Source organism: Lycium barbarum, chromosome 2, assembly GCF_019175385.1.
Source record: "Lycium barbarum isolate Lr01 chromosome 2, ASM1917538v2, whole genome shotgun sequence".
NCBI lineage: Eukaryota > Viridiplantae > Streptophyta > Magnoliopsida > Solanales > Solanaceae > Lycium > Lycium barbarum.
Genome location: NC_083338.1, coordinates 5,108,789 through 5,132,633, shown reverse-complemented (window position 1 = coordinate 5,132,633; position 23,845 = coordinate 5,108,789). Strand labels below are relative to the sequence as shown.

The window sequence follows — 23,845 nt, the reverse complement described above, 5'->3', positions numbered from 1 at the left end:
GTTACTTAGGAATTGTGGAAGAGAAGGAACACTATCAGACATGGGGGTAATGTTAGTTTTAAGAGGGTGATTCATAAAGTTAACAACAACCTGTATTATCTGGCTAAACTGAGATATCCATGGTTAAAACATTTACCCTTCATATGGCCAGATATGGTGAATTTTCTGGGTGGATACAAGCCTATTTTAATCACAAGGACAGTGTACTGGGACTTTCCTAATGAAATGTGCTATAAATGCAATACTGATAGAGCATCTAGAGGGAATCCTGGACCTAGTTCTTATGGATTCTATGTGAGAAATTGGATAGGGGAGTTGGTGTTTGCACAATGCCAGAAGATAGAGGAAACCACATATGTAGTGGCTGAAGCAAGGGCAATGATGGAAGGTTTATCTTTCTGTGTCAACAAGAATATTCAACCCTTACTATTGGAAACATATTCAATGCTGCTGAAAAATGTGGTGGAGAGAAATTGGGAGGCACTATGGTGTATTGCTTCAATGGTGGACAGAATAAGAGCTTTAAAGGAAAATTATAATGTGACAGTGCACTATGTTCTTAGAGAGGGAAACACTGTGGCGGATTATTTAACTAACCTAGCTTTTGATTTTGCAAGTACATCAAGATTCAATAGTTTTTCTGAAATGCCTAGTGCAGGAAAGAAATTGCGTAACATGGATAAATATCATACACCCAGTCTCATAATAAAGCCAGCAAAGAATAAACAACATCAAGGAAGTTCACAAGTGATTATGTAACTCAAATATTGATATGGCTTCAATGGTGGTATTAGGCCAAGGCTCATTCCATTGAAGTTGTATTAATATGAGAGCTACAAAATTACTCTGCCATCTGTAATCATCAGCTACAACATTCAGAAATTAACATATATGTGTATGATCTGAACACTAAGCACATATAGATCTACAAGAAATTACCCATAATTTTATGTAAGATAGAATATAGAATAACTAATACATGAATAATTAAATCTTACATTACTAATACATAATTAATACCTGCATAACTCTAACCAGCAACCAAACGAGATTGTTTTGTGTGTGAGAGAGAGAGGGGGAGGGGGAGGGGGCATGAGTCAATAATTTCCTTTGATTCCCTTATCTTTATTTATTTATTTATTTATTTATAATTCAACAAGTTACAAAAACATATTCCAAAATTACCAAAACCATATATTTGAGTAAATAATACAAAATTTTAGTTGTAGTGTTTGAGGGACTTATGTTGGAGGATTCCTTTATAAAGAGCTTGCCAATTCAAAGGCATGGATTCAAAGCTCTTTGGATTACTCCTCCTCTTTGGATTATGATCAACATCTTCACCTTTCTCTAATTGGGGGCCCAACTTCACAACTTCATTGGAAAACTTCACCTTCTTCTTTTGTTGGTGTTTCTCCAATCCTGACATTCAAATATATTCAAAGTTACTTTTCAACTATCAGACATACATATAGGTGGATTCAAAATTTGGATTTTATAAGTTCTTCCTTCTAGCCATTTGAAGTTATTGAATTTTAATATGTATGGCAAGAGGGGTAGCTCAAGTGGTAATCACTATCCACCTCTAACCTTAAAAGTTGTGGGTTCAAGTCATCAAGAAAGTAAAAAACTTGGAGCTCCTGGCAAGGAGTAAAAAAACCCACTGAATATCAAATGTTACACTTGAAAAATAAGTATATTATCCACGTGAGTAAGATGGAGGGGTAATTGGTAATATGTATATATTAAATGAATTAAGACAAATATAAACTTTGAGCCAAAATTATTGGATACTGTCCGATCTATATTGCAAGCAATACATTCGCCCCTATATGTGCGCAAGCATAATTACGATTTCATCATTTCTCAATATTATTTCCTTCTATTACGTATGAATTCAGAGGCGACTACACCTCTCTACAAAGAATATCCTCCGACAATGCTTCACCTAAAAAAACCATTATTTATATGATACACTAGCTAAGTTTGAAAATAATACAGAGTAAATAGTAATTCAGAACAAATTTCATAAGTGACATTTCATACTGATTGTCTCTTTCCTACTTCCAATCCCCATCTTTGCCCCCACCCTATGTCGACCACCCCATCACCCGTATCCCCACCTCCACCCCACCTCATAGTATTTGCCTAAATTATATATAAATGTTAATATTGTCTGCTTACATACCAAACACGAAAAAATTATTAAAAGCATGTTTTGTAGGAAAATATCTTCGTACGTATCAAACAAACCCTAAACGTAAAACGAAAAAATTTAAAGTTAAATTATTTCTAAACATTAAAACGTATCATTCTTTTTTAAACACACTAAAAAGGAATATGCATCACATAAATTAGGACAACAAGGGTATGTTCTAGAGGATTGGTGTGATATTTTAGCAATAAATAAATAATAATAAATAAATAAAAATAAAAAGGGGCCAGATGTTTACTAATTTCAAATTCTATCTTCTCCATGAAATCAGAAAGGAGGTGTTTATGGACTTTCGATGCAAGAAGGACAACACCACCAGAGACTGCAAAAACAGCCATAATTCCAGCTCCCATTGATGAATTCTCCATTTATTTATCTCTTTCAAAAATTCCGTAAAGATATATTATTTCAAAATTCTATTTTGGGAAAAAAAACTCAAAGAAAATTTTCTTTAAAAACTACAAAAGAAAACATTTTCTTGACTTAAAGATGAGGTTATGAGCAAAGCTCATAGGGCAGAAAATTTTCATTTGATGGAATCAAAAAGTTTGGAGCAAAAGGAACAAGGAGATATGAAATTATGGAAGTAATAATAAATACTCTTTTTTCCTTTATCTACTTCTATATTTTTTATGCCTTTTGTTTTTTATAAGCCATTGACTATTAATTTATGTGATGACCTCAAATGACACAATTATTAACTACCCCTATATTCTGTTGTGGATTCTGAATCTGTTTATAACTAAAATTTAGCTATGTCCTGGAAATTGATTGGTCCCTTAATGTACCAACTATTGACATTTTAAAAAATAAAATTATGGGCAACTTATGCTGTTAAACAATAAAAATTTATCGCCAACTTTTTAACAATGGATTAGCAATTATTACCAAAAAAAATCTATTAGCTGCAGGATATTTAATTAGCATCGAATTTCACAACTAATTCCTTTATTTATTTATTTTTTGTGATAGCGATGATCTGTAATGAGTTTTGTGAAATGATAGTAATGCCAGCGAGAAAACCCTTAATTTTCTTATGTCCTAACAAAATAACATGTAGATAATGAAAGGTTAGTTATTTTAGCAAAATCATACAGAGATAAAAATGTATAAAATATATTTTCATTTTATTACTAAAACAATGAAAAATGCAAACAAAAAGGCATAACGAAAACAATGTAAACGAAAATGTGATTAAGTTTAGTCATCTTTTATGCTTTTCACTATATTCAGTATGTTATGGTCTTCCTTGGGTCCTTTTAACAGTTATTTGAAAATACCCTCAAAAAAATTGTAGCGACTATCTTACATAAATAAATAAAAAAGATAACTAGGCACGAAGAATTATGTTCACACAAGGTTCACGGAAGGGCTGCCTACATTCCAAGAGGCTATCTTGCAGCCTTTCCTGACGCAAGAATCATTAATGATTGATTTTACGGCTCGATCCCCTGAAAATAACTTTCATCATTGCTCCAAAATTTCCTCTGCATGTTACGTTAAGATGGAAATTTTACCTCCACTAAGAGGTCAACAAATAAAAATTAGGAAAACAAAGCCAAGAAGGGATAAAAATGTCAAATGAAAATGTAGGGCGTAGGATAAGGGTTAGAAACACACCTTATGTTTAATTTAGGTTATAGATTTTTCTCCCGTTAATAGTTAGTGTCACGCCCATCTCATTATAAACATGAGCTAGATCATTTGACCTTATTACGACAAAGATTTTACAGTGTGCGGACCCTTTTTTATAAGGGAAAATGATCAAATTTACCCTTGAATCGCGCAAAATAGTCTAGATTAATTACACTAAACTTTGGCGTGAACCTTATGTAATTTTTGGTGTGACGACCCTTGTGTAATTTGGATTTATGTCTCACGAGAAGAAACCTTTCATCTATTTCCCACAGTACACAAATTGCTTCTTTTCATGCTCTTCGTGCAAGAAACTAATTAATTTACTTTTACAAAGAAAACTCATGATCACGTTAATTTACCATTCAATTACATGAAGAGTGTGGCACATTCTGCACCAATCATGTGTAATAAGTAATTAAACGTTCACTATGGGTCGTAACATATGATTAGATAATAAGTCTGTCTTAAAAACGTTCTAAAGAAGATTCATATTAGTTAACCTATAGTAGTTGTGTTCTTTGATCATTTTGAAAAAAGCTCAAAATTAACCTAGCTATAGGAAAAATGTCATTAGAAAAAAGTACTAGCATTGATTCCTCAAATAAGGCCATTATCCTAGATATTGAACAAAAAACTTTGTCCAACAACTTGCTCTTGAATGGAATATTATGCAAATCCCTAGTATTTTTAACCCTAATTCTATATCTAGTCTACTTTTTCTTGTCCAATCATCCATGTTGTCAATCATCATCCCTATTATTCTTCAACATCAAGTCATCAAAACAATTCTATTACTCCAATAATAAAACCAATATTAGCCACTTAGTTTTTGGAATTGCTGCCTCATCAAACACATGGGGAGACAAAAGATGGTACATAACTTCTTGGTGGAAGCCAAATATAACTAGGGGATATGTTTTCTTGGATAGAACCCCAAATGAGCACCTACCATGGCCTATTTCCTCACCTCCTTTTAGGATTTCTAGTGACAATTCGCGATACGCGCCTTACAACAAACACAGGATGCCATTCGCGATTAGAATGGTGAGAGTGATTGAGGAGACATTCGCGGAAAACCATGGCCCGGGTATCAGGTGGTACGTTATGGTTGACGATGACACTGTGCTAATGATTGACAATTTGGTCAACGTGCTTTCGAAGTATGATCACACAAAGTACTATTATGTTGGGATGAATTCAGAGTGTATTGTGAGTAATTTTGGGATGTCATTTCAAATGGCATTTGGTGGTGCTGGTTATGCTTTGAGTTATCCTTTAGCACAAGCTGTGGCTAAGAACATGGATACATGTATAAAGAGGTATCCAACTTTGTATGGAAGTGACCACATTTTACAAGCATGTATAGCTGATTTAGGAGTCACCATTACACTAGAAAAAGGGTTTCATCAGGTTGGTAATCAAACTCTTTAGCCTTTACCTTATCATGTTAGTTGTTTTTTCATTACTTAAGTTAATATACCACCGGACAGAGTGCCTAGGAGAGATGGGTTCTTGATTTGAAATGTATGAACTCATACATCGATCTCAAATTAATACAAAATAATAACTAAGCTCATAATCAGATATATACATTATAGATCCGCATCTGGCCTAGGAAGTAAGATGAGTTTGGCCTTACTTTACTAATCTTATCGTGTTAGTTTAAAAAGATGAAAGTCAATTTTATTTTTCTAGAGAGCAATGAGATTTTCATATTAGTGTGTTTGGTAAGGCGAAAGTCAATTTCGTGGAAACAATACTAGTATTTTTCAGGAAAAATACTTTCCAAATGTCCGGTGGGCGAGAGAAAATTATTTTCCAGAAAAATATGTAGTATTCCCTCTATTCCAATGTATATTATATATGCACGTTCCTTTTTGGTCTATGCCAAAAAGAACAATAGTGTCTTTCTATATTTAGAAATAATTTAGTTCTAAATGTCTGATTTTACCCTTAATAAGATGATTTAATTTACAGTTTCACAAATATCTATGATTTATTTTAACTCGTAAATTTTAAAAGTTAAGATAGTTGTACAACAAACTACTTTATCCATCCAAAAGTGAGAGTGAGCTTATTCTCCCTCTAAGTTTGACTCGAAAAAACATTTTTTTTTAATAATCGAACACCAGAAAATGACTTCGTCATGTTATTTCAGATCGACTTGCGAGGCGACATATCCGGCTTTTTATCGGCTCATCCTCAATCACCATTCCTATCACTCCATCACCTTGACTTAGTAGCTCCAATTTTCCCTTCAATGAACCGTTACGACGCCGTTAACCATCTAATGAAAGCAGCAAGTGTTGATCAATCTCGACTATTGCAACAAAGTACATGTTACAACAATAGACACAATTGGACATTTTCAGTGTCATGGGGCTATTCAGTGCAAATTTATGACAAAATTCAATCACAAAGTTATCTTGAAAGGCCAATTGAGACATTTGGTGAATGGAGGAAAGGGGCGTGGCCACCTTACATGTTTAATGTAAGAGGATTAAAGAGTAATAAAAATGGAAATTCTTGTGGTCATGAAGTTCCAAATGTTTTGTTCTTTGATAATGTGGAAGGGACTAGGTTGAATCATATTGTTACTACATATGTCAAGAAAAGTCCAAGGGGTTGTGGCTCGAGTGGCAATGATGGTCATTCTATTGATGGGGTCTTGAAAATTCGTGTGTTTTCTCCTATGCATAAGCTTCATGTAGGGGTAAGTATACTCTGCAAATTAATTATTTACTCCATTCTGATTTATGTGGATAATTTGAAACGGTAAAGATTTTTAAAAAAAATTAGACTTTTGAAACTTCTGTGCCTTAAAGATGTCATAATATATTTGTGAGATCATATAACTTTTGAAACTCCAGTCTTACACATTCCGATGGTAGTGTCTCAAAAATTTGTCTTTTCTCCTATGCATAAGCTTCATGTGGAGTAAGTATACTTTGCATATTACTCACAATGTTCCTTATTAGTTCATTAAAAAACGGATGATATATTTCTATATTTGGAAATAATTAACTTTACACTTATAATTTTATTCTTAATATGAAGGTTTTTTTTTTAAGATATATGAATGTTATAACTATATAAATGTTATGGCATTGTATTTAAAACCAAAAAGTTTGAAAATTCTCCGTTTCTATTTTAAATTCCATGACGATTCAAATTATATCATTTAAATTGGAACGGAGGAAGTAATTATACTCTCTCGGTTTCATTTTATACTACGTGATATCTGAGTACTGCATACGGAATCGGAAAAAACAAATATCTGTCACGTATCAGAAGCATTCTTTGAACATGCAAATTGTTTTATATATATAATCTTTTTGTCTTCTGTGCAGGATGGTAACAGAAGAGAATGTTGTGACATTGTGCAACCTATTGGAATGGATTCGATGGCAATCAAACTTCGGACTTGTATGAAACATGAAATTATTGGCTGAATGAAATAAAATATAGTATATATCATATTATACTGAAGTATGTTTCAATAAGTCTAGCTAGTAGAAATAATGAGACCCATATTTGCAACATTAATACACTTTTGATCCTCCCCATACTTTCGCCTATTTTTTAACGTTGGTTTTGTTCACAGTTTAGTATATGGAATGTTCAATCTGTTGGAGAAAAAGAGTGCTCCTTGTTTTATTCAGTCCAAACATCATTGTAGCTACCAAGACTCTACCTTTAATTTGCTTTTCGGACTAAATCAATTTATTTACACAAGTGATGTTGCAAGGAAAGAAATTTTTGCACTGTTGCATGTGAAAGATGAGGTGATGAACCTCTGGATGTCAAAAAAGAGACAGAAGTTTGAGGGAGGACCAAAAGTGCACTAATATTATAATTGAAATTGAAGTGTTTGATAGGTAAAGGCTGTAAGCTTCCGAGGTACACTACTTCAAGACTAAGCAAAAGAGTCTCTAAAATTCCAAGCTTTTAAAAGCAAAAAAAGATAAAGAGCCCGTTTGGATTGGCTTATAAGTTGCTTATAAGCTGTTTTCAGCTTTTTTGAGTATTTGGCTGGTCAACTTAAAGTCATTTTGTGCTTAAAATAAGCTCAAAAAAATAATTTGGCTCATTTAACTTATCTTATCTAAAGCAGCTTATAAGCTGAAAACACCTTATAAGTCAAAAAAATAAGTTAGACTATTCTAACTTATTTTTTTTAGCTTATAAGTTATTTACAGTTTATAGGCATAGAGCCCGTTTGGATTGGCTTATAAGTTGCTTATAAGCTGTTTTTAGCTTTTTTGAGTGTTTGGCTGGCCAGCTTAAAGTCATTTTGTGCTTAAAATAAGCTAAAAAAATAATTGGGCCCATTTGACTTAGCTTATCTAAAGCAGCTTATAAGCTGAAAACACCTTATAAGCCAAAAAAAATAAGTTAGACTACCCCACCTTATTTTTTTTAGCTTATAAGCTGTTTTCAGCTTATAGGCATAAGCCCATCCAAACAGGCTCATAAGCTCATCCAAACATGCTCAAAGTTATTATCAGTACATTATGAAATGACAACTATCCAAACAAAGATGCAAGCTTCCGAGGTACACTACTTCAAGACTAAGCAAAAAAGTCTCTAAAATTCCAAGCTGTTAAAAGCAAAACAAGATAAAGTTATTATCAGTACCCTACACTGCCCCACCATGGTTACATTATTTCCATAATTCACCAGTATAGTTATATACGCACAGAAATTTTCGCAAGCGATGTTAATATTTTAAAAAGTGAATAAATGAATAAATAATAATGATAAATAGTGTCATTTTTTATACTTATACTAATATTTTCATTTTGCTTATTATTTATACATGCATATCTAGTGCTCTCTCTATTCTAGTCTATGTGAAGCATTCAACGAATGAGTGTCAAAAACAACTGATTTTTTATTTGAATTCAGGTATATATTCTTCATATTTAATATGTATATATATATACACACACAAAAAAAAAAAAATACAAGTCAATATAGCTAATGATTCAAAATATATTTTTAAAAAGTCGAGAAAATCATAGTAAAAGAAAAATGTTCTACTCTTCAAATTGTAATATCACATAAAATTGGATGCGGAAGTAAACAAATTCAACAGGTCACCACTTGAAGCAAGGTATACCCACCCTATATTATGGGTTAAAGCAAATTTTAAGTTTATGAGTTTTAAAAATTTGTTGCACGTACTTCAGTTTAAATCTCATCAAATGCACAGGACCTAGACTAAAATAATTGTGTTCTGCCCAATCTGTACCTTACATGCTTTCTCTGCCCAAGCTTATATGCATGCATCTATATATATACTCGCTTGGAGTAATATATATCACTACACAACCTTAACACAACAAGAAACTATATTCTCACTGTGTGTTTGTTTGTAAAAAATTGTGAAGCTAAGCTCAGCTGCATTAATGGAGATCATGAATGAACAACATGATGCAATTGTGTTCTTTGACGTGGAGACGACGTACCCAGATCCGGTTCGGATCCTATATGAATTCGGATCCATATATGTATGTCCAAGGAGGTTGATTGAGCTTAATAATACTAGTTATAAGACCCTGATCTGACCCGATGACTTGGATATATTAACGGATCGTTCTTGGAAAAATCTTTCAAAGAAACGCATTACAAGAGAAGACTTAGTTTCTGCCCCTCACTTCTCTAAAGTTGCTGACACTATCTACCATATCCTCCATGGTAAGTAATTAGCATATACAAAAAACTCATCATTCTCATGTTTTTTTTTTCTTCCAACTTTTACACAATAGTAACTATAGAATGGGAGTGTCCCTGTATCAGAGTAACGGTAAAATTATCTTCGTATAACCTTTACTTCGTAGGTTCAAGCTTGATATTTGCGTCAGGATAGGCTACCTATATTATACCCCTTGGAATGCGGTCCTAACCCGAATACTCATTTACCATTTTTACACTAGTAACTAGTAATGTAGAAAATATTTTTGTTAGTTTCTCACTCGATGTTTGGAAACTGCTATGAGACCCGACTCATCTGGATCGTGCCGGAAAGTCTCACTTTGAGGGTAAAGTGCTCCCTACCAAAAACAATCACTTCATATCCAGGGCTTAAACTCGAAACCTCTGATTATATATTAATTAAAAAATACTTATCATCCTACCACAACCTTTGAGGTTATATAAAAAAAAATACTTACTCGAATACTGGTAGTAACACCTTATTATTAAGATTACTCGAATACTGGTAGTAACACCTTATTATTAAGATTACTCGAATACTTGTAGTAACACCTTATAGTGAAGTATAAATTGGTAACTTGGAAATTTGAGCTAATTTTGCTTATGGTTACTGAACTCTACTTGTTATAATGATAAAGTCACAGAATTGTTTTTTTATTATCATTGTAAAGTACTGAATTTTACCTATTATAACTTTAACATCATAAAATTATTATTTTTCACGCTAAAGTCATATTGCACTTAGTATGAATTAATCAGAAAATACAAATTGACTCGAAATGTCAAGTTTTTGGCGTACAATTATGACATTTTACTCACCACGTTAGACCGTTACTACCATAAATTTCACGTTAAAAAAATAAATATTTCACCTTGGAATAATTTTGACTACCCTCTTCATCATTCTCGACCCTAAGTTACATTCGAAAGTGTTGTAATTACACATAAATGTTATGACAAGTCTAATTTTATTTTTGTGACGCTTTTATCTCTATATGTTGAGACAGGGCGAATATGGGCTGGACATAATATTGAGGAATTTGATTGTGCTCGAATTAAAGAGGCATTTGATGGAATTAATAAGCCAGCACCAGAATATAGGCACTTGATTGATTCACGACATCTGTTAACAAACTGGTTTGGAAAGAGAGCTGGTAACATGAAGGTATTTTTTTTATTGGAAAAATTTCAGTAATGTACAATCCAGCATACAAAATTGCACTTGTGTAGCCATATTTTTAAATTACACATGTATTGACACTTTTTGACGGTATACAACATTATACAATAATATACAACTTTATACACCTACTGTATACAATGTATAAACCTTCTATAAAAGTGTATAATAATGTATAAAACTAGTATACAATATTATACAAACTTATACAAGAGTTGTTTATACATGAGAGGGGTTTATAATGTATAAGGGGTGTTTATTGGTTGCACAGTGGTGGAGGAGCTGGTAGCTCGCTCGATATGAAGGAGGAAGGAAAAAACAGAAGGGTGAAAAAGTCCTAGAGGTCAGTGAAACTGAAACAAACCGGGAAAGTGGAGCTGGACTCAATACATTTGTTACGGGTCCGTCCAAGCCCATTAGATTTGGTACAAATCATGTATTACCTTCGTCGGGCACAATTGGATTTCAAGAGCTAAATTTCATAATTTTGATTGTGAAATCAAACATAAAATCCTTAAGTTTTTTAAATAAAATTTATGTATTTGGGAACTACGTAAGAAGTAGGTTGATACTGATTTGAGTGATAATGTTTGTAGCAGTTGGATAGTCTTGCGGCGTATTTTGGATTTGAAGAGCAAGTGCATAGGTAAGTATGGATATTAATTCGTTTATATTGAGGATAATTTGATTGTTATTAGACCATAGTTTTGATATTTTAGTGTAGGACGCGCAGTACTAAAAAATAAGGAATTAGCGACAGACAAATTTTGTAGCCAAACAGTAAAATTTGTAGATAATCCTATTAAGCGACAAAATAGCACGGATTATCAAACAATTTTGTTAGCTACGAGCAATTTAGCGATGGATTAGCAATAAAGTTCGTAGCTAATTCCATTTTTTTTCATAGTAGGGATCAAGTTTGTGACTTCTTAATCTCTGTAATTTCAGGAGTTTAGATGACGTCCGGATGAATCTTAAAGTTGTCAAGCACTATGGAGCAGTTTTATTCTTGGTAAGTGTAATTATTATTTTGCTCTTATTTTGTTTCAGTTTATATGACGCTATTTTCTCATTAGTTTGTCCCAAAAAATAATGATACAGATCTATATTTGAAATAGTCTAACTATAAACTTCTCATTTTATCCTTAATGAAAATCTTTACAGCATCACAAATGCTATGATACACAATTCAACTTATTTGCAGGAGTCTATGTTTCCCAAAATACTTCCTCAAACTTCATGGATTTCACCCGACGAAGTTTCTATACCTTCTATGTACGCGATCCCCGCCTCATTTTATGATGGAAACTCGAAAATACGAGTTATGCACCACGACATTGATTTGAAATTGCATTGTAGTCGCCTCAACGTGCAGTCTGAAATCAGCAAGTTCGATGATGCTAGTAGTCGACTCACTTTTGAGGTGGACGCCTCTTCGCTTTTATGTGAAATTCTGAACGAATGTGATGTTCATGCAGAGCAGAGGTACAAGCATTGTGGTGGTAACTCGAAATGGTTTCCTATTGTTCGCAAAAATCAAGTTCGATTGCGGTAAGTTACTAATCTATATGCTCGGACCCTCCAAATATGTTGTCACACCAGTGTCGAGTCGTCCATAAATGTATAGCTTTTGGCGGATTCAACACACATCTGATAGACCGACAGTATATTTGAAGAGTCCCAGTGAAATAGCTTCTAAAAGGAAAGATAACCTCAATCCGGATATCCTAAGAAATCAGTCACATTTTGTTCTTTTTTTTTTTTTTTTTTTGCAATTGTTTTAGTGAGATATATTACATGTTGCTGATTTTGGTATAGAATTGCTTTGATATATTTATAATATCAATCAGCTAAGTGAGAAAATGTGCGATATTGTCTCGCGCCGGAATGCCCGGGCTTTGCGATCGGCACCCAACAACCCCCCATATCAAGCGAACCATTCATTAAACATAGTAAATGCACCCTAAACTGAATATAAGTCCAACATAAGGACGTAAATAATCCAAAAATCAGTAACCAAGTAGAGTGCGGAATTCAAAATAGGTATGAACCCGCATTTGGATGAGCATCTAAGAGTCGGGATCAAGGAGGTCAATAGAGTTGAGTCCACTCGTGTTCGCGAAGCCCATCTCCCTTTTACAGTTCAGGCCAGCTCTTCACCTTTTGCGATCGCAAGACACCAGATGACAACAAAAAATTTAAAAGTGTCTAAGGTTCCATAATGTGACTAAACTCACTCTAGTCCCTCGCCCCCGGGGTCTCAATTCAAACCATCTCAGTAAGTCCCAAATGGTAATATCAACTTGTACAAGTTGCAAATATTCAAAACGAGGGGTTGAATTGTTGAAGATTGTCCTTCCTCACTTGTGTAGAGACTTAGCTTCAATCTGTTCTTCAGGTTCATAATGTGTCCATCCTAATCAAAAATAAAGAAGGTAAATCAAGAATCTGTTGTCATTTTTTTTTCCTTCTTTACTTATGCAGAGACTTGGCCCAATTGACATTTGTCCTCTTTTTTATAACCTTGAAATTTTCTTATTTCTAAAAAAAAGGGAAAGTGAGAGTACAAAGACATAACAAATATGTTGAGCCACCAATTAAGGCATTTCATCAAGATTTGGCTTCAGTCTACTATTTTTGTTGAGTCGCCCCTGATGCTTTGGCACCTATATTGTCAGATCCTCCAAAAATATACTATTTTTTGGGGATCCGATACGAGCCCGATGGAACATTATGGGCTTTTATATGTTTTATTTGATCATATTTCACTTTCTATTTGCTTAATGTGCAGCTTGAAGGGTAGAGGGGGAACACAGATTGAAAGACATCAAAATGGATCTTTCACCAACCAAAGAGTTGAGTACAATAACTTTGACTTTGCAGAATTAGATAGATTGATCAGTCCCAGGAACTTTGTGGATGCATATTTCTCGTTGGACACCTATGATTATACCAAGAAAGCAGGAATCGTCTTAGTGGCCGATAAGTTGATTATGCATCAAGTACTTCCTAACGTATTATTCTTAGCTTAAACGGAAAAGTATGGTAAGTTAAAATCCATATAGGCAACCTCAATTTGTTTGGTATTGAGGCGTTGTTGTTGTTATTATTGTTCCCTACCGTATTCTTATGAGCTTAAACGGGAAAATATGATCAACAAGGATTTTCATAGGCGACCTCAATTTGTTTGGAATTGAGGCGTAGTTATTATTGTTGTTTCGTAATATATTAATCTGGCTTAAATAGTATCTATTATAAAATTGATGTGATGTCCCGTAGAAAGTGAACCTTGCTATGTTTATAAATGTACCAAGTATTAACAAACGGATTGGATGAGTTTGGTTTTATTTGGTTTTTTAAATCAACTTCTCTCTTGTTATACTCTTTTTGTTTTAGTTCATGTGATAAACTTTCCTTTAATTCCATTCAAAAAAAATATCACAGAATTCTAAAGTCAGAAATATTTTAATTTAAATATTCATCCTAATGAGAAGCTTTTATAACCACACAATTATTACTTTATGAATGTACCAAGTCTACTATTAACACTTCAATTCCTTCAAGAATAAGCTGAAGAAAATTGGATACAAAGGGATTGATGACTTTGGTTTTATCTGGTTTTTAAAATCAACCTTCTCTCTTGTTATGAAATGTTAGGCAAGTGCACAAATAGCCAAAGTCTGAGACCACTATTTAAGTTACAGCCATCATGCGTAAAAAGTAAAAATTAATAAGTTCAGCAGAACGGACTTCACATATGAAGTTAGACTTTAGCAAATCTAACTTGTCCAAGTAAACTTCAGATATTTTTATCTCAAGTCCAATCTCAAATTTTAAATATTTTTTATCTTAAATTTAGCTTGACAATCTCAAACTAGTGCGATCATACCAGTAACTGAATCTAGATGGTTTGCTAAAATAATAAAACCATCAATGCATAAAACTTAAAACTCCTTCAAATCACGTACATTTGGCACTAGGCTCCAAATCAATATGTAGCTTCCATAATTAATGACTTAGTGTTCTTTTAATTAATTAAAGGAAACCTCACATTCAGTGAAATATAATAAGTGAAAAGGCTTTCTTACTCGCAAATAACAAGTATGATGCAGCTTTCGGTGCGCCACAAAATTACCATTTTTTCCCTTCTCAATTTTAATGCTTGTTATTAGTGTCGTAATCACTGGTTACTGATGAGCCGAGGGTCTTTCGGAAACAGCCTCCCTGTTTTCCGAGATAGGGGTATGGTCTGCGTACACTTTACCCTCCCTAGACCTCACATTGTGGGATTTCACTGGGTATATTGTTGTTGTTGTAATCAGGTTACTGATATTTTATGTGTCAAATCAATTATTTTTGCTTAAAAATAAAAATTTATACGTGTCAAATCATCAGTGTACAAGATAACAAATCAATACACATCATCTATATACATACCATTTAACAATAGAATTAAAAAATTAATTAGAAACTTTGAAAAGCTACGTTTTCCTTAGTTAATTAGTACTCCTATTTATTAGTACTAGTTATGGCTGACGATGACACTGTGCTAATGATTGACAGTTTGGTCAACGTGCTTTCGAAGTATGATCACACAAAGTACTATTATGTTGGGATGAATTCAGAGTGCATTGTGAGTAATTTTGGGATGATATTTCAAATGGCGCTTGGTGGTGCTGGTTATGCTTTGAGTTATCCTTTAGCACAAGCTGTGGCTGAGAACATGGATACATGTATAAAGAGGCATCCAACTTTGTATGGAAGTGACCACATTTTACAAGCATGGATAGCTGATTTAGCAGTCACCATTACACTAGAAAAGGGGTTTCATCAGGTTGGTAATCAAACTCTTTAGACTTTACCTTATCATGTTAGTTGTTTTTTCATTACTTAAGTTAATATACCACTGGACAGAGTGCCTCGGAGAGACGGATTCTTGATTTGAAATGTATGAACTCATACATCGATCTCAAATTGATACAAAACAATAACTAAGTGCATAATCAGATATATACATTATAGATCCGCATCTAGCCTAGGAAGTAAGTTGAGTTGGGCCTTACTTTACTAATCTTATTGGGTTAGTTTAAAAAGATGAAAGTCAATTTTATTTTTCTAGAGAGCAATGATATTTTCATATTAGTGTGTTTGGAGGCATTTTCGCGGAAAGAAATACTTTTCACTAAAAATACTTTTCAAATGTCTCGGTTGGTGAGTGAAAATTATTTTCCAGAAAAATATGTAGTATTCCCTCTATTCCAATGTATATTATATATGCATGTTCCTTTTTGATCTATGCCAAAAAGAATGATAGTGTGTTTCTATATTTAGAAACAATTTAACTCTAAACGTCTCATTTTACCCTTAATAAGATGATTTAATTTACAGTTTCACAAATATCTATGATTTATTTTAAATCATAAATTTTAAAAGTTAAGATAGTTGTATGACAAACTATTTTATCCAGCCAAAAGTGAGAGTGAGCTTATTCTCCCTCTAAGTTTGACTCGAAAAAACATTTTTTTTTAATAACTGAACGCCAAAAAATGACTTTGTCATGTTATTTCAGATTGACTTGCGAGGCGACATATCCAGCTTTTTATCGGCTCATCCTCAATCACCATTCCTATCACTCCATCACCTTGACCTAGTAGCTCCAATTTTCCCTTCAATGAACCGTTACGACGTCGTTAACCATATAATGAAAGCAGCAAGTGTCACTACTAAAAAAATGCTGAAAAGCGACCTACAAAAATCGACCTCAATGAGGTCGGAAAAAAAGCGACCTCATGAGGTTGGTATAAGCTTCCTTTTTATTTTCTTAATTTTTTTTTAGAAAAACCGACCTCACGAGGTGGGTATTTCATAATAAAATTCTGAAAAACTAAATTTTAGAGGTCGGTATTTATTTAAGAAAAAATAAAAACATAAGTTAATTTTGCATATATTTAAATAAATAAATAATTAATTTTAGAAATACCGACCTCGAAAAACAGATATACGATGCCAGTCCCACTCGACCTCAAAACACTTGTCTCCCAAAATCCTCTCTACTTTTTTCCCTTCTTTTCTGCTAAAACTTCTGTCGATTTGTTGTTTGGGTATTCCGAAATTGCTTGTGGTTGATATGATATGCCAAAATAAGATGGCTGGTCGGGCATTACTGCAAGTTGGTCCGCCTGGTACGGGGAAGACAGCTCTTGCCATATCACAAGATGTTGGAAGCAAAGGTGCATTCTTTATACTTAATCAAGTAAAAGTATTTTCATTCATAAACATGGCCAAAGAACGACTGTATACAAGGGATATACCAAAAGATTTATCATGCTTATAATGTTTGAGATTTATTTATCAGCATTGGAATGAAATGGGTTCGGATAGAGTGGAATTCGTGTTCAATGATTCAAATAGCCGAGCCAACTAGTTTAGGGTTGTGGCGCAGTTGATTGATTGAACTTTGATAATGTTTGGGCTGATTGGGTCTGTAAATGTTCCTCGTTTGTTGATATCAAGGTTACTTATAGCATGTTTCGCCAAGTTTCTTGGTAGCTAAATGTGCTTATTTTAAGAAATCGAGGTGTTTGGCAAGCTATTAGAAGAAAACATTAAGTGCTTTTGAGTAGTAGCTAAGAAAATCATTTACTTTATAATCCTTATAAATAGTGGATGACATTTATGCTTTTTACCACTCAACTGTTTGTCTCTTATCCCTTCTCTATAATTTTTTGCTTACTATTGTAATAGAGGTAAGGTCTGCGTACACTCTAGTCTCCCCACTTTGTGGGATTACACTGTGTATGTTATTGTTGTTGTTGTTGTTGTATTGTAATAGAGGAAGACAATGAAGAGCTGTGAGTGCAATGAAGGATAGCAATTTATGGTTGTCAAACATACATAAAGAGGACACCACCAAATAATGTATGCAAATTGTGATTATGAAAGAAAGCCAATGATTAATACTAGCAATGATATCCTAATTGTATCAGTTTCGAACTTCTTGAGCCAATATATGCTTATTCTCTTTCTTCCATGATATATGTGCATGTAGCTGTTGGTGATGTCGTTTACATTGAAGGAAACAGTGGAGCCGTTAAAAGAGTGGGCAGGAGTGATGCTTTTGCCACATAATTTGATCTCGAGGCAGAGAAGTATGTTCCACTTCCTAAAGGAGAGGTTCACAAAAAAAAGGAAATAGTCCAGGTTCGTCTCATTTCTTGTTTTTCTATGGCACAAAATAAAGATTACCCCAGGATTGTATACATGTAACTTATAATTGTGCTTCTTTTCCAAATAGTCAATTTGTTCTATGGCTTAGCCATGAAATACCCTTATTTTGGGTGCTTTAAAAAACATAGTTCGTCTTCATGAGCTCACTTGAACATTTGAAGGGTATGTAAAATTATGTATATCATTTGGAGTAGTGAGGAAACTGATTCCTTAGCTAGATACTGCGATGATCAGGAATTCAGGCTCCTAAATTGTATGGATGTTATCGGAAGAGGTATCGTAGTCCATGGCATTAACAAGTTAGTAGTAGTGGTAGGTTCACAAGCAGTCAAGTACCTGCGGTGGAATAAGATTCTTTTAGGAGGAAATCAGCTGTCTCCTAATTGCAATATGTATTCAGTTGGTTTTCTACATCAGATCTTACTTGTGGATCCATACATGCCATGATTGATTGTTTATGAGATTTTGATCAAATTAATATGCAATTCCAAGTATCTGCATTTATTTATTTTTTGGAAAAATGATATCACTACTTTAATGGCTTTTTGTGAGGGAACAAGGAACATGAAAACAAAGATTTCTGTACCTAATTGCATGCAGTATTGTTTTCCACCAGGATGTTACATTGTATGATCTTGATTCTGCGAATGCATGGCCACAAGGAGGACAAGATATATTGTCCCTTATGGGTCAAATGATGAAATCTAGGAAAACTGAGATTACTGACAAGTTACGGCAAGAGATAAACAAGGTACTTTTGATTCATTGGTGCTATTAGTCCTCAGGATGAGTAAGTTCAAACTCATGCATGTTTATTACTGGCCAATTGGCTATTCTGGATATTTTCATTTAGTGTCTATTTTAACACAATGGTTATTATGGGCTTATTTCACTGCGGTTTGTAAATCGTTATGTTGACAAAGGTGTTGCAGAGCTTGTTCCAGGTGTCTTATTTATGGATGAGGTTCGTTTATATTCATACAATATCCTGTTTTATAATCCATTTAATAACACACCCCACCTCTCGTTAATTAATTGGAAAAAATCTCTAGCAGGTTCATATGCTTGATATGGAATGCTTTTCATACTTGAATCGTGCCTCGGAGAGTTCACTGTCTCCGATTGTGATTTTTGCCACTAACAGAGGCATTTGTACTGTCAGGTATGAATGTCTATGAAAAATCAAGATTTAAAAATCATCAAGTTGGAAATTTTCCATTATACTGATTTCTTTATTCTAGGGCTTTTTAAAATTTACGTTCTGGCTACATTTTATCATATATTAAACAATTGCTTGTTGAGTGAAGTGCTTATTAATTATTCCATGATGCTTCTGATGTTTGCAAAATTTATTTTGTGCCAGTAGAATGATAAAGGAAATACAGGACAAATTGTCACTTTTCTATATCAAATATGCTTAAAATGGGGCATGTAATTGTAGATTTTAAACTGCTAAAAATATGAGATGCATGGAAGTTGGAACATTATTATTGCGATATGCGCCATAACGTCATGCTCCATAAGGCCATCAATTATAGTATTAGTCATTCTAGATATGGATTATGGATACAGCAGCAACTATCCTAAAGAAGACAGAATATAAGCCATAATTTTTGCAAGTTCCTTCTCCTAGGTAGTAGCTAACCTCCTCAGTTTTGCAGCTTGTGCTAAGGTTGAAGGTTTGAAATATATGTGAAAGCATAATCAATTTCTCCATATAATTAACTTACCTAATGACATGATCAGTTTTATTTACCATAAAAAAGAGAAAACTATTCACGTGTCCTCTTAAAGACTCCGCATTCTATCATGAAAATTGTAGGTTGAGATTACACAAAAGTGGAAGTAGATAAGATAAATGTAACGGGGTTCATTCAAGATGCCAAAAAATGAATATATATGAAGGACATAATGTAAAGTCGCATTCTTTTTTTTCATTCTTTCTGCTTCCTTGTTCTTTTAAATTCAGTTGATTTTTCTTGGCAACATTAACAGTTGATTTTCCTTGTTCTTTTATATTCAGAATCAATTTCAACAATCACCGGAGGAGTTACGCCGTAGTCTGCTACCTGGCGGCTGGCACAAAGCTTACAGCAAAAGGATGAATTGTGGATTGTGACTGTTGGTGGCGCCACTAGGTTTGGCACAGCTTACGCCACAAGAACACCATCTTGTAGATGAACCCACTAGTGGTGATGATGATGGGGAGCACATGTCAAACACACAATGACATGGTTGGATTTTAAAGTATTTTACTAACTTATGAAATTTTTGGTGGATTTGTAAAAATGCAAGTGGTTGGTGGATGTTTTTGAATGTTGAAGTACTTTAATTTGTAGACTAACTTAATGTAGACTAGTTTAATGTTTTGTGGATGTTTGAAAAGGTTGAAGTAGTTTAATGTCTTTTGTGAATGTTTGAATTACGTTTTGATTCAACTTTGAAGTAGTTTCGAGTTGAATTTGATGTAGTGCGGGATGTAGCATGTTTTTATAGTATGTGTTTGTGGATTGTTGGCAGCTTTTTGAGTTGGTTTTAGCTAAATATAGAATTGCTTTTTTATTTTTGGTAGGTGGGTAGCTGCAAAAGCATCAAAATGGTGCCCTTTTTTCTGCAGAAAACCGACCTTACGAGGTCGGTCATCTTAATTTCATTTTTCAGATTTTTAAGAAACCGACCTCATGAAGTCGACTGTGTTCATACTGTTTTCCAGATTTTAAAGAAACCGACCACATGAGGTCGGTAAATAAATTACATTTTGCAGAAACCGACCTCATGAGGTCGGTTCTTAATTATCATTATTCATAAATTTATAATTACCGACTTCATGTGGTCGGTTTACTTGAGAAAAATTATATATTAACGTAATTTTCCGACTACGTGTGGTCGATAAAGTTAAATAACAAAAATTATTTTGGACAAAACCGACCTCATGAGGTCGGTAGCACAAAAAATAAATTTCAATATACTGACCACTTGAGGTCAGTAACTTCAAAAAATAAATGAAAAAATAATATAATTTACCGACCTCACGAGTTCGTTAATATACTGACCTCATGAGGTCGGTATATTAATTTTCTTTCTTTTTTTTTTAGGGGGGGGGGGGGGGGGGGGGCTGTGTAAAATCATACCTACCGCATGAGGTCGGTTTTTTGCCACCTCATGAGGTCGGCAATAATTTGCGACCAGCCCATACTCGACCTACTGTTGAGGTCGGTTTTGAGGTCGCATTTTTTCCAAAACCGACCTCGTGAGGTCGCGAATATCGATTTTTTTATCGTTTTTTAGCATTTTTTTTAGTAGTGTGTTGATCAATCTCGACTATTGCAACAAAGTACATGTTACAACAATAGACACAATTGGACATTTTCAGTGTCATGGGGCTATTCAGTGCAAATTTATGACAAAATTCAATCACAAAGTTATCTTGAAAGGCCAATTGAGACATTTGGTGAATGGAGGAAAGGGGCGTGGCCACCTTACATGTTTAATGTAAGAGGATTAAAGAGTAATAAAAATGGAAATTCTTGTGGTCATGAAGTTCCAAATGTTTTGTTCTTTGATAATGTGGAAGGGACTAGGTTGAATCATATTGTTACTACATATGTCAAGAAAAGTCCAAGGGGTTGTGGCTCGAGTGGCAATGATGGTCATTCTATTGATGGGGTCTTGAAAATTCGTGTGTTTTCTCCTATGCATAAGCTTCATGTAGGGGTAAGTATACGCTGCAAATTAATTATTTACTCCATTCTGATTTATGTGGATAATTTGAAACGGTAAAGATTTTAAAAAAAAATTAGACTTTTGAAACTTCTGTGCCTTAAAGATGTCATAATATATTTGTGAGATCATATAACTTTTGAAACTCCAGTCTTACACATTCCGATGGTAGTGTCTCAAAAATTTGTGTCTTTTCTCCTATGCATAAGCTTCATGTGGAGTAAGTATACTTTGCATATTACTCACAATGTTCCTTATTAGTTCATTAAAAAAAATGATATATTTCTATATTTGGAAATAATTAAATTTACCCTTACGATTTTATTCTTAATATGAAGTTTTTTTTTTTTTTTTTTTTTTTTGTAGATATACGAATGTTATAACTAGATAAATGTTATGGCATTGTATTTAAAATCAAAAAGTTTGAAAATTCTCCGTTTTTATTTTAAATTCCATGACGATTCAAATTATATCATTTAAATTGTAACGGAAGAAGTAATTATACTCTCTCGGTTTCATTTTATACTACGTGATATCTTAGTACTGCATACGGAATCGGAAAAAAAAAATAGCTGTCACGTATCAGAAGCATTCTTTGAACCTGCAAATTGTTTTGTATATATAATCTTTTTGTCTTCTGTACAGGATGGTAACAGAAGAGAATGTTGTGACATTGTGCAACCTATTGGAATGGATTCGATGGCAATCAAACTTCGGATTTGCATGAAACATGAAATTATTGGCTGAATGAAATAAAATATAGAGCCCGTTTGCATTGGCTTATAAGTTGCTTATAAGCTATTTTCAAATTTTTTGAGTGTTTGGCTGGTCAGTTTAAAGTCATTTTGTGCTTAAAATAAGTCCAACTAATTATAAGCTGCTTATCTAAAGCAGCTTATAAGCTGCTTTTTTTAAGCTCATCCAAACAGGCTCATAGTATATATCATATTATACTGCAGTATGTTTCAATAAGTCTAGCTAGTAGAAATAATGAGACCCCATATTTGCAACATTAATAAACTTTTGATCCTCCCCAAAGCTCCGCCTATTTTTTAACGTTGATTTTGTTCACAGTTTAGTGTATGGAATGTTCAATCGTCTTTTTTTTTTCCTTTTTTTTTTTTTTTTTTTTTTAAGTAGAAGCAATAACTCCATGTGAGAAAAGGTGAGAAAAAGAGCGCTCCTTGTTTTATTCAGTCCAAACATCATTGTAGCTACCAAGAATCTACCTTTAATTTGCTTTTCGGACTAAATCAATTTATTGTAGACAAGTGATGTTGCAAGGAAAGAAGTTTTTGTACTGTTGCATGTGAAAGATGAGGTGATGAACCTCTGGATGTCAATAAAGAGACAGAAGATTGAGGGAAGACCAAAAGTGCACTAATATTATAAATATGGAGAACTATATTTAGTACTCCATATGAAAAAGTAAGAATGACTTTGAGTCCACACCCAAAGATAAGGGACAATTTTAAGCTATTTCTCTAACAATTTCAGACGAGCTAGCTTACACTAAGAAATATAAGAAACACTTTCTGTGTTTAATACAAATACATTATATTGATTAAAATTGAAGTGTTCAATAGGTAAAGGCTGAGTTATTCTAATGAAAATTAATGATAATGTTAAGGGAATGTCTATTATCTGGACAAAAAATATTTTTAAAGTATTGACTTGAATAGTTGAAACTCAATCTAAAAATATTTTGGCTTATACTCTTAATTACTAATGTAATCTTCATTATATAGACAAATCTTCTTATCCATCATCCTATTTAATTGTGGAATCAGACCTGCTATTAATATTGGGATCTCCGTTTGTAGGGTGGAGTACTGGAGTCCACATACATTTCTAAATCCACCATTTCACATATTAGTTCCGGGGTACATGTTACTTTTTACAACAATATGTTTACTATTCTTTGAATAATAATTATCCAAAAAAGGAGCACTAAAAAAGAGATAGTACTGAGAAGATTAAAGTTATAAAGGCCAACACAAAAGAAAAAAAGAAAAAAGAAAGAAAGGACAACACATATACCCAATAAATTTAAGAAGCTTCTCCACTAAGATTGTATTTTTCTCTATTGCTCTTTTTAGTTCAAATTTTGATTCTCTAACTTTCTTTGCATTCAAATTAAATAAGAA

At 33.4% G+C, this 23,845-nt stretch overlaps 3 protein-coding genes and 1 pseudogene across 10 annotated transcripts; 3 read left to right on the top strand and 1 right to left on the bottom strand.

Annotated features, from left to right (window-relative positions):
• Positions 1 to 1,051: 1,051 nt before the first annotated feature.
• On the bottom strand, positions 1,052 to 3,921 carry LOC132629243 (uncharacterized). Of its 2 annotated transcripts, XR_009578154.1 has the most exons (3): positions 3,836 to 3,921; positions 3,596 to 3,702; positions 1,052 to 1,422 (listed from the first exon to the last, which is right to left on the bottom strand). XR_009578154.1 is itself a non-coding variant. In XM_060344953.1 (2 exons), the coding sequence occupies exons 1-2, from the start codon at positions 2,581 to 2,583 to the stop codon at positions 1,220 to 1,222; spliced, it is 333 nt and encodes a 110-aa protein (XP_060200936.1). In that variant the 5' UTR covers positions 2,584 to 2,800; the 3' UTR covers positions 1,062 to 1,219. The 2 variants fall into 2 exon arrangements, 1 of the variants encoding a protein (XP_060200936.1); XM_060344953.1 differs by lacking the exons at positions 3,596 to 3,702; positions 3,836 to 3,921 and adding an exon at positions 2,454 to 2,800 and having other exon boundaries at positions 1,062 to 1,422.
• Positions 3,922 to 4,390: 469 nt separating this feature from the next.
• On the top strand, positions 4,391 to 7,534 carry LOC132629242 (uncharacterized). The gene is made up of 3 exons (XM_060344952.1): positions 4,391 to 5,263; positions 6,012 to 6,566; positions 7,204 to 7,534. Exons 1-3 carry the CDS (start codon positions 4,418 to 4,420, stop codon positions 7,303 to 7,305), a joined length of 1,503 nt encoding a protein of 500 aa, XP_060200935.1. The 5' UTR covers positions 4,391 to 4,417; the 3' UTR covers positions 7,306 to 7,534.
• A 1,507-nt stretch (positions 7,535 to 9,041) lies between these two features.
• Positions 9,042 to 13,944, top strand: LOC132625954 (protein NEN2-like; annotated as a pseudogene).
• A 283-nt stretch (positions 13,945 to 14,227) lies between these two features.
• LOC132625956 (uncharacterized) lies at positions 14,228 to 23,063 on the top strand. Of its 7 annotated transcripts, XR_009577051.1 has the most exons (7): positions 15,445 to 15,585; positions 16,897 to 16,981; positions 17,584 to 17,669; positions 17,800 to 17,951; positions 18,595 to 18,942; positions 19,034 to 19,140; positions 20,002 to 20,497. XR_009577051.1 is itself a non-coding variant. In XM_060340632.1 (4 exons), exons 1-4 carry the CDS (start codon positions 15,280 to 15,282, stop codon positions 22,443 to 22,445), a joined length of 966 nt encoding a protein of 321 aa, XP_060196615.1. In that variant the 5' UTR covers positions 14,228 to 15,279; the 3' UTR covers positions 22,446 to 23,063. The 7 variants fall into 7 exon arrangements, 1 of the variants encoding a protein (XP_060196615.1); XR_009577055.1 differs by lacking the exon at positions 17,584 to 17,669; XR_009577053.1 differs by lacking the exon at positions 16,897 to 16,981 and having other exon boundaries at positions 15,446 to 15,585.
• The last annotated feature ends 782 nt before the right edge of the window (positions 23,064 to 23,845 follow it).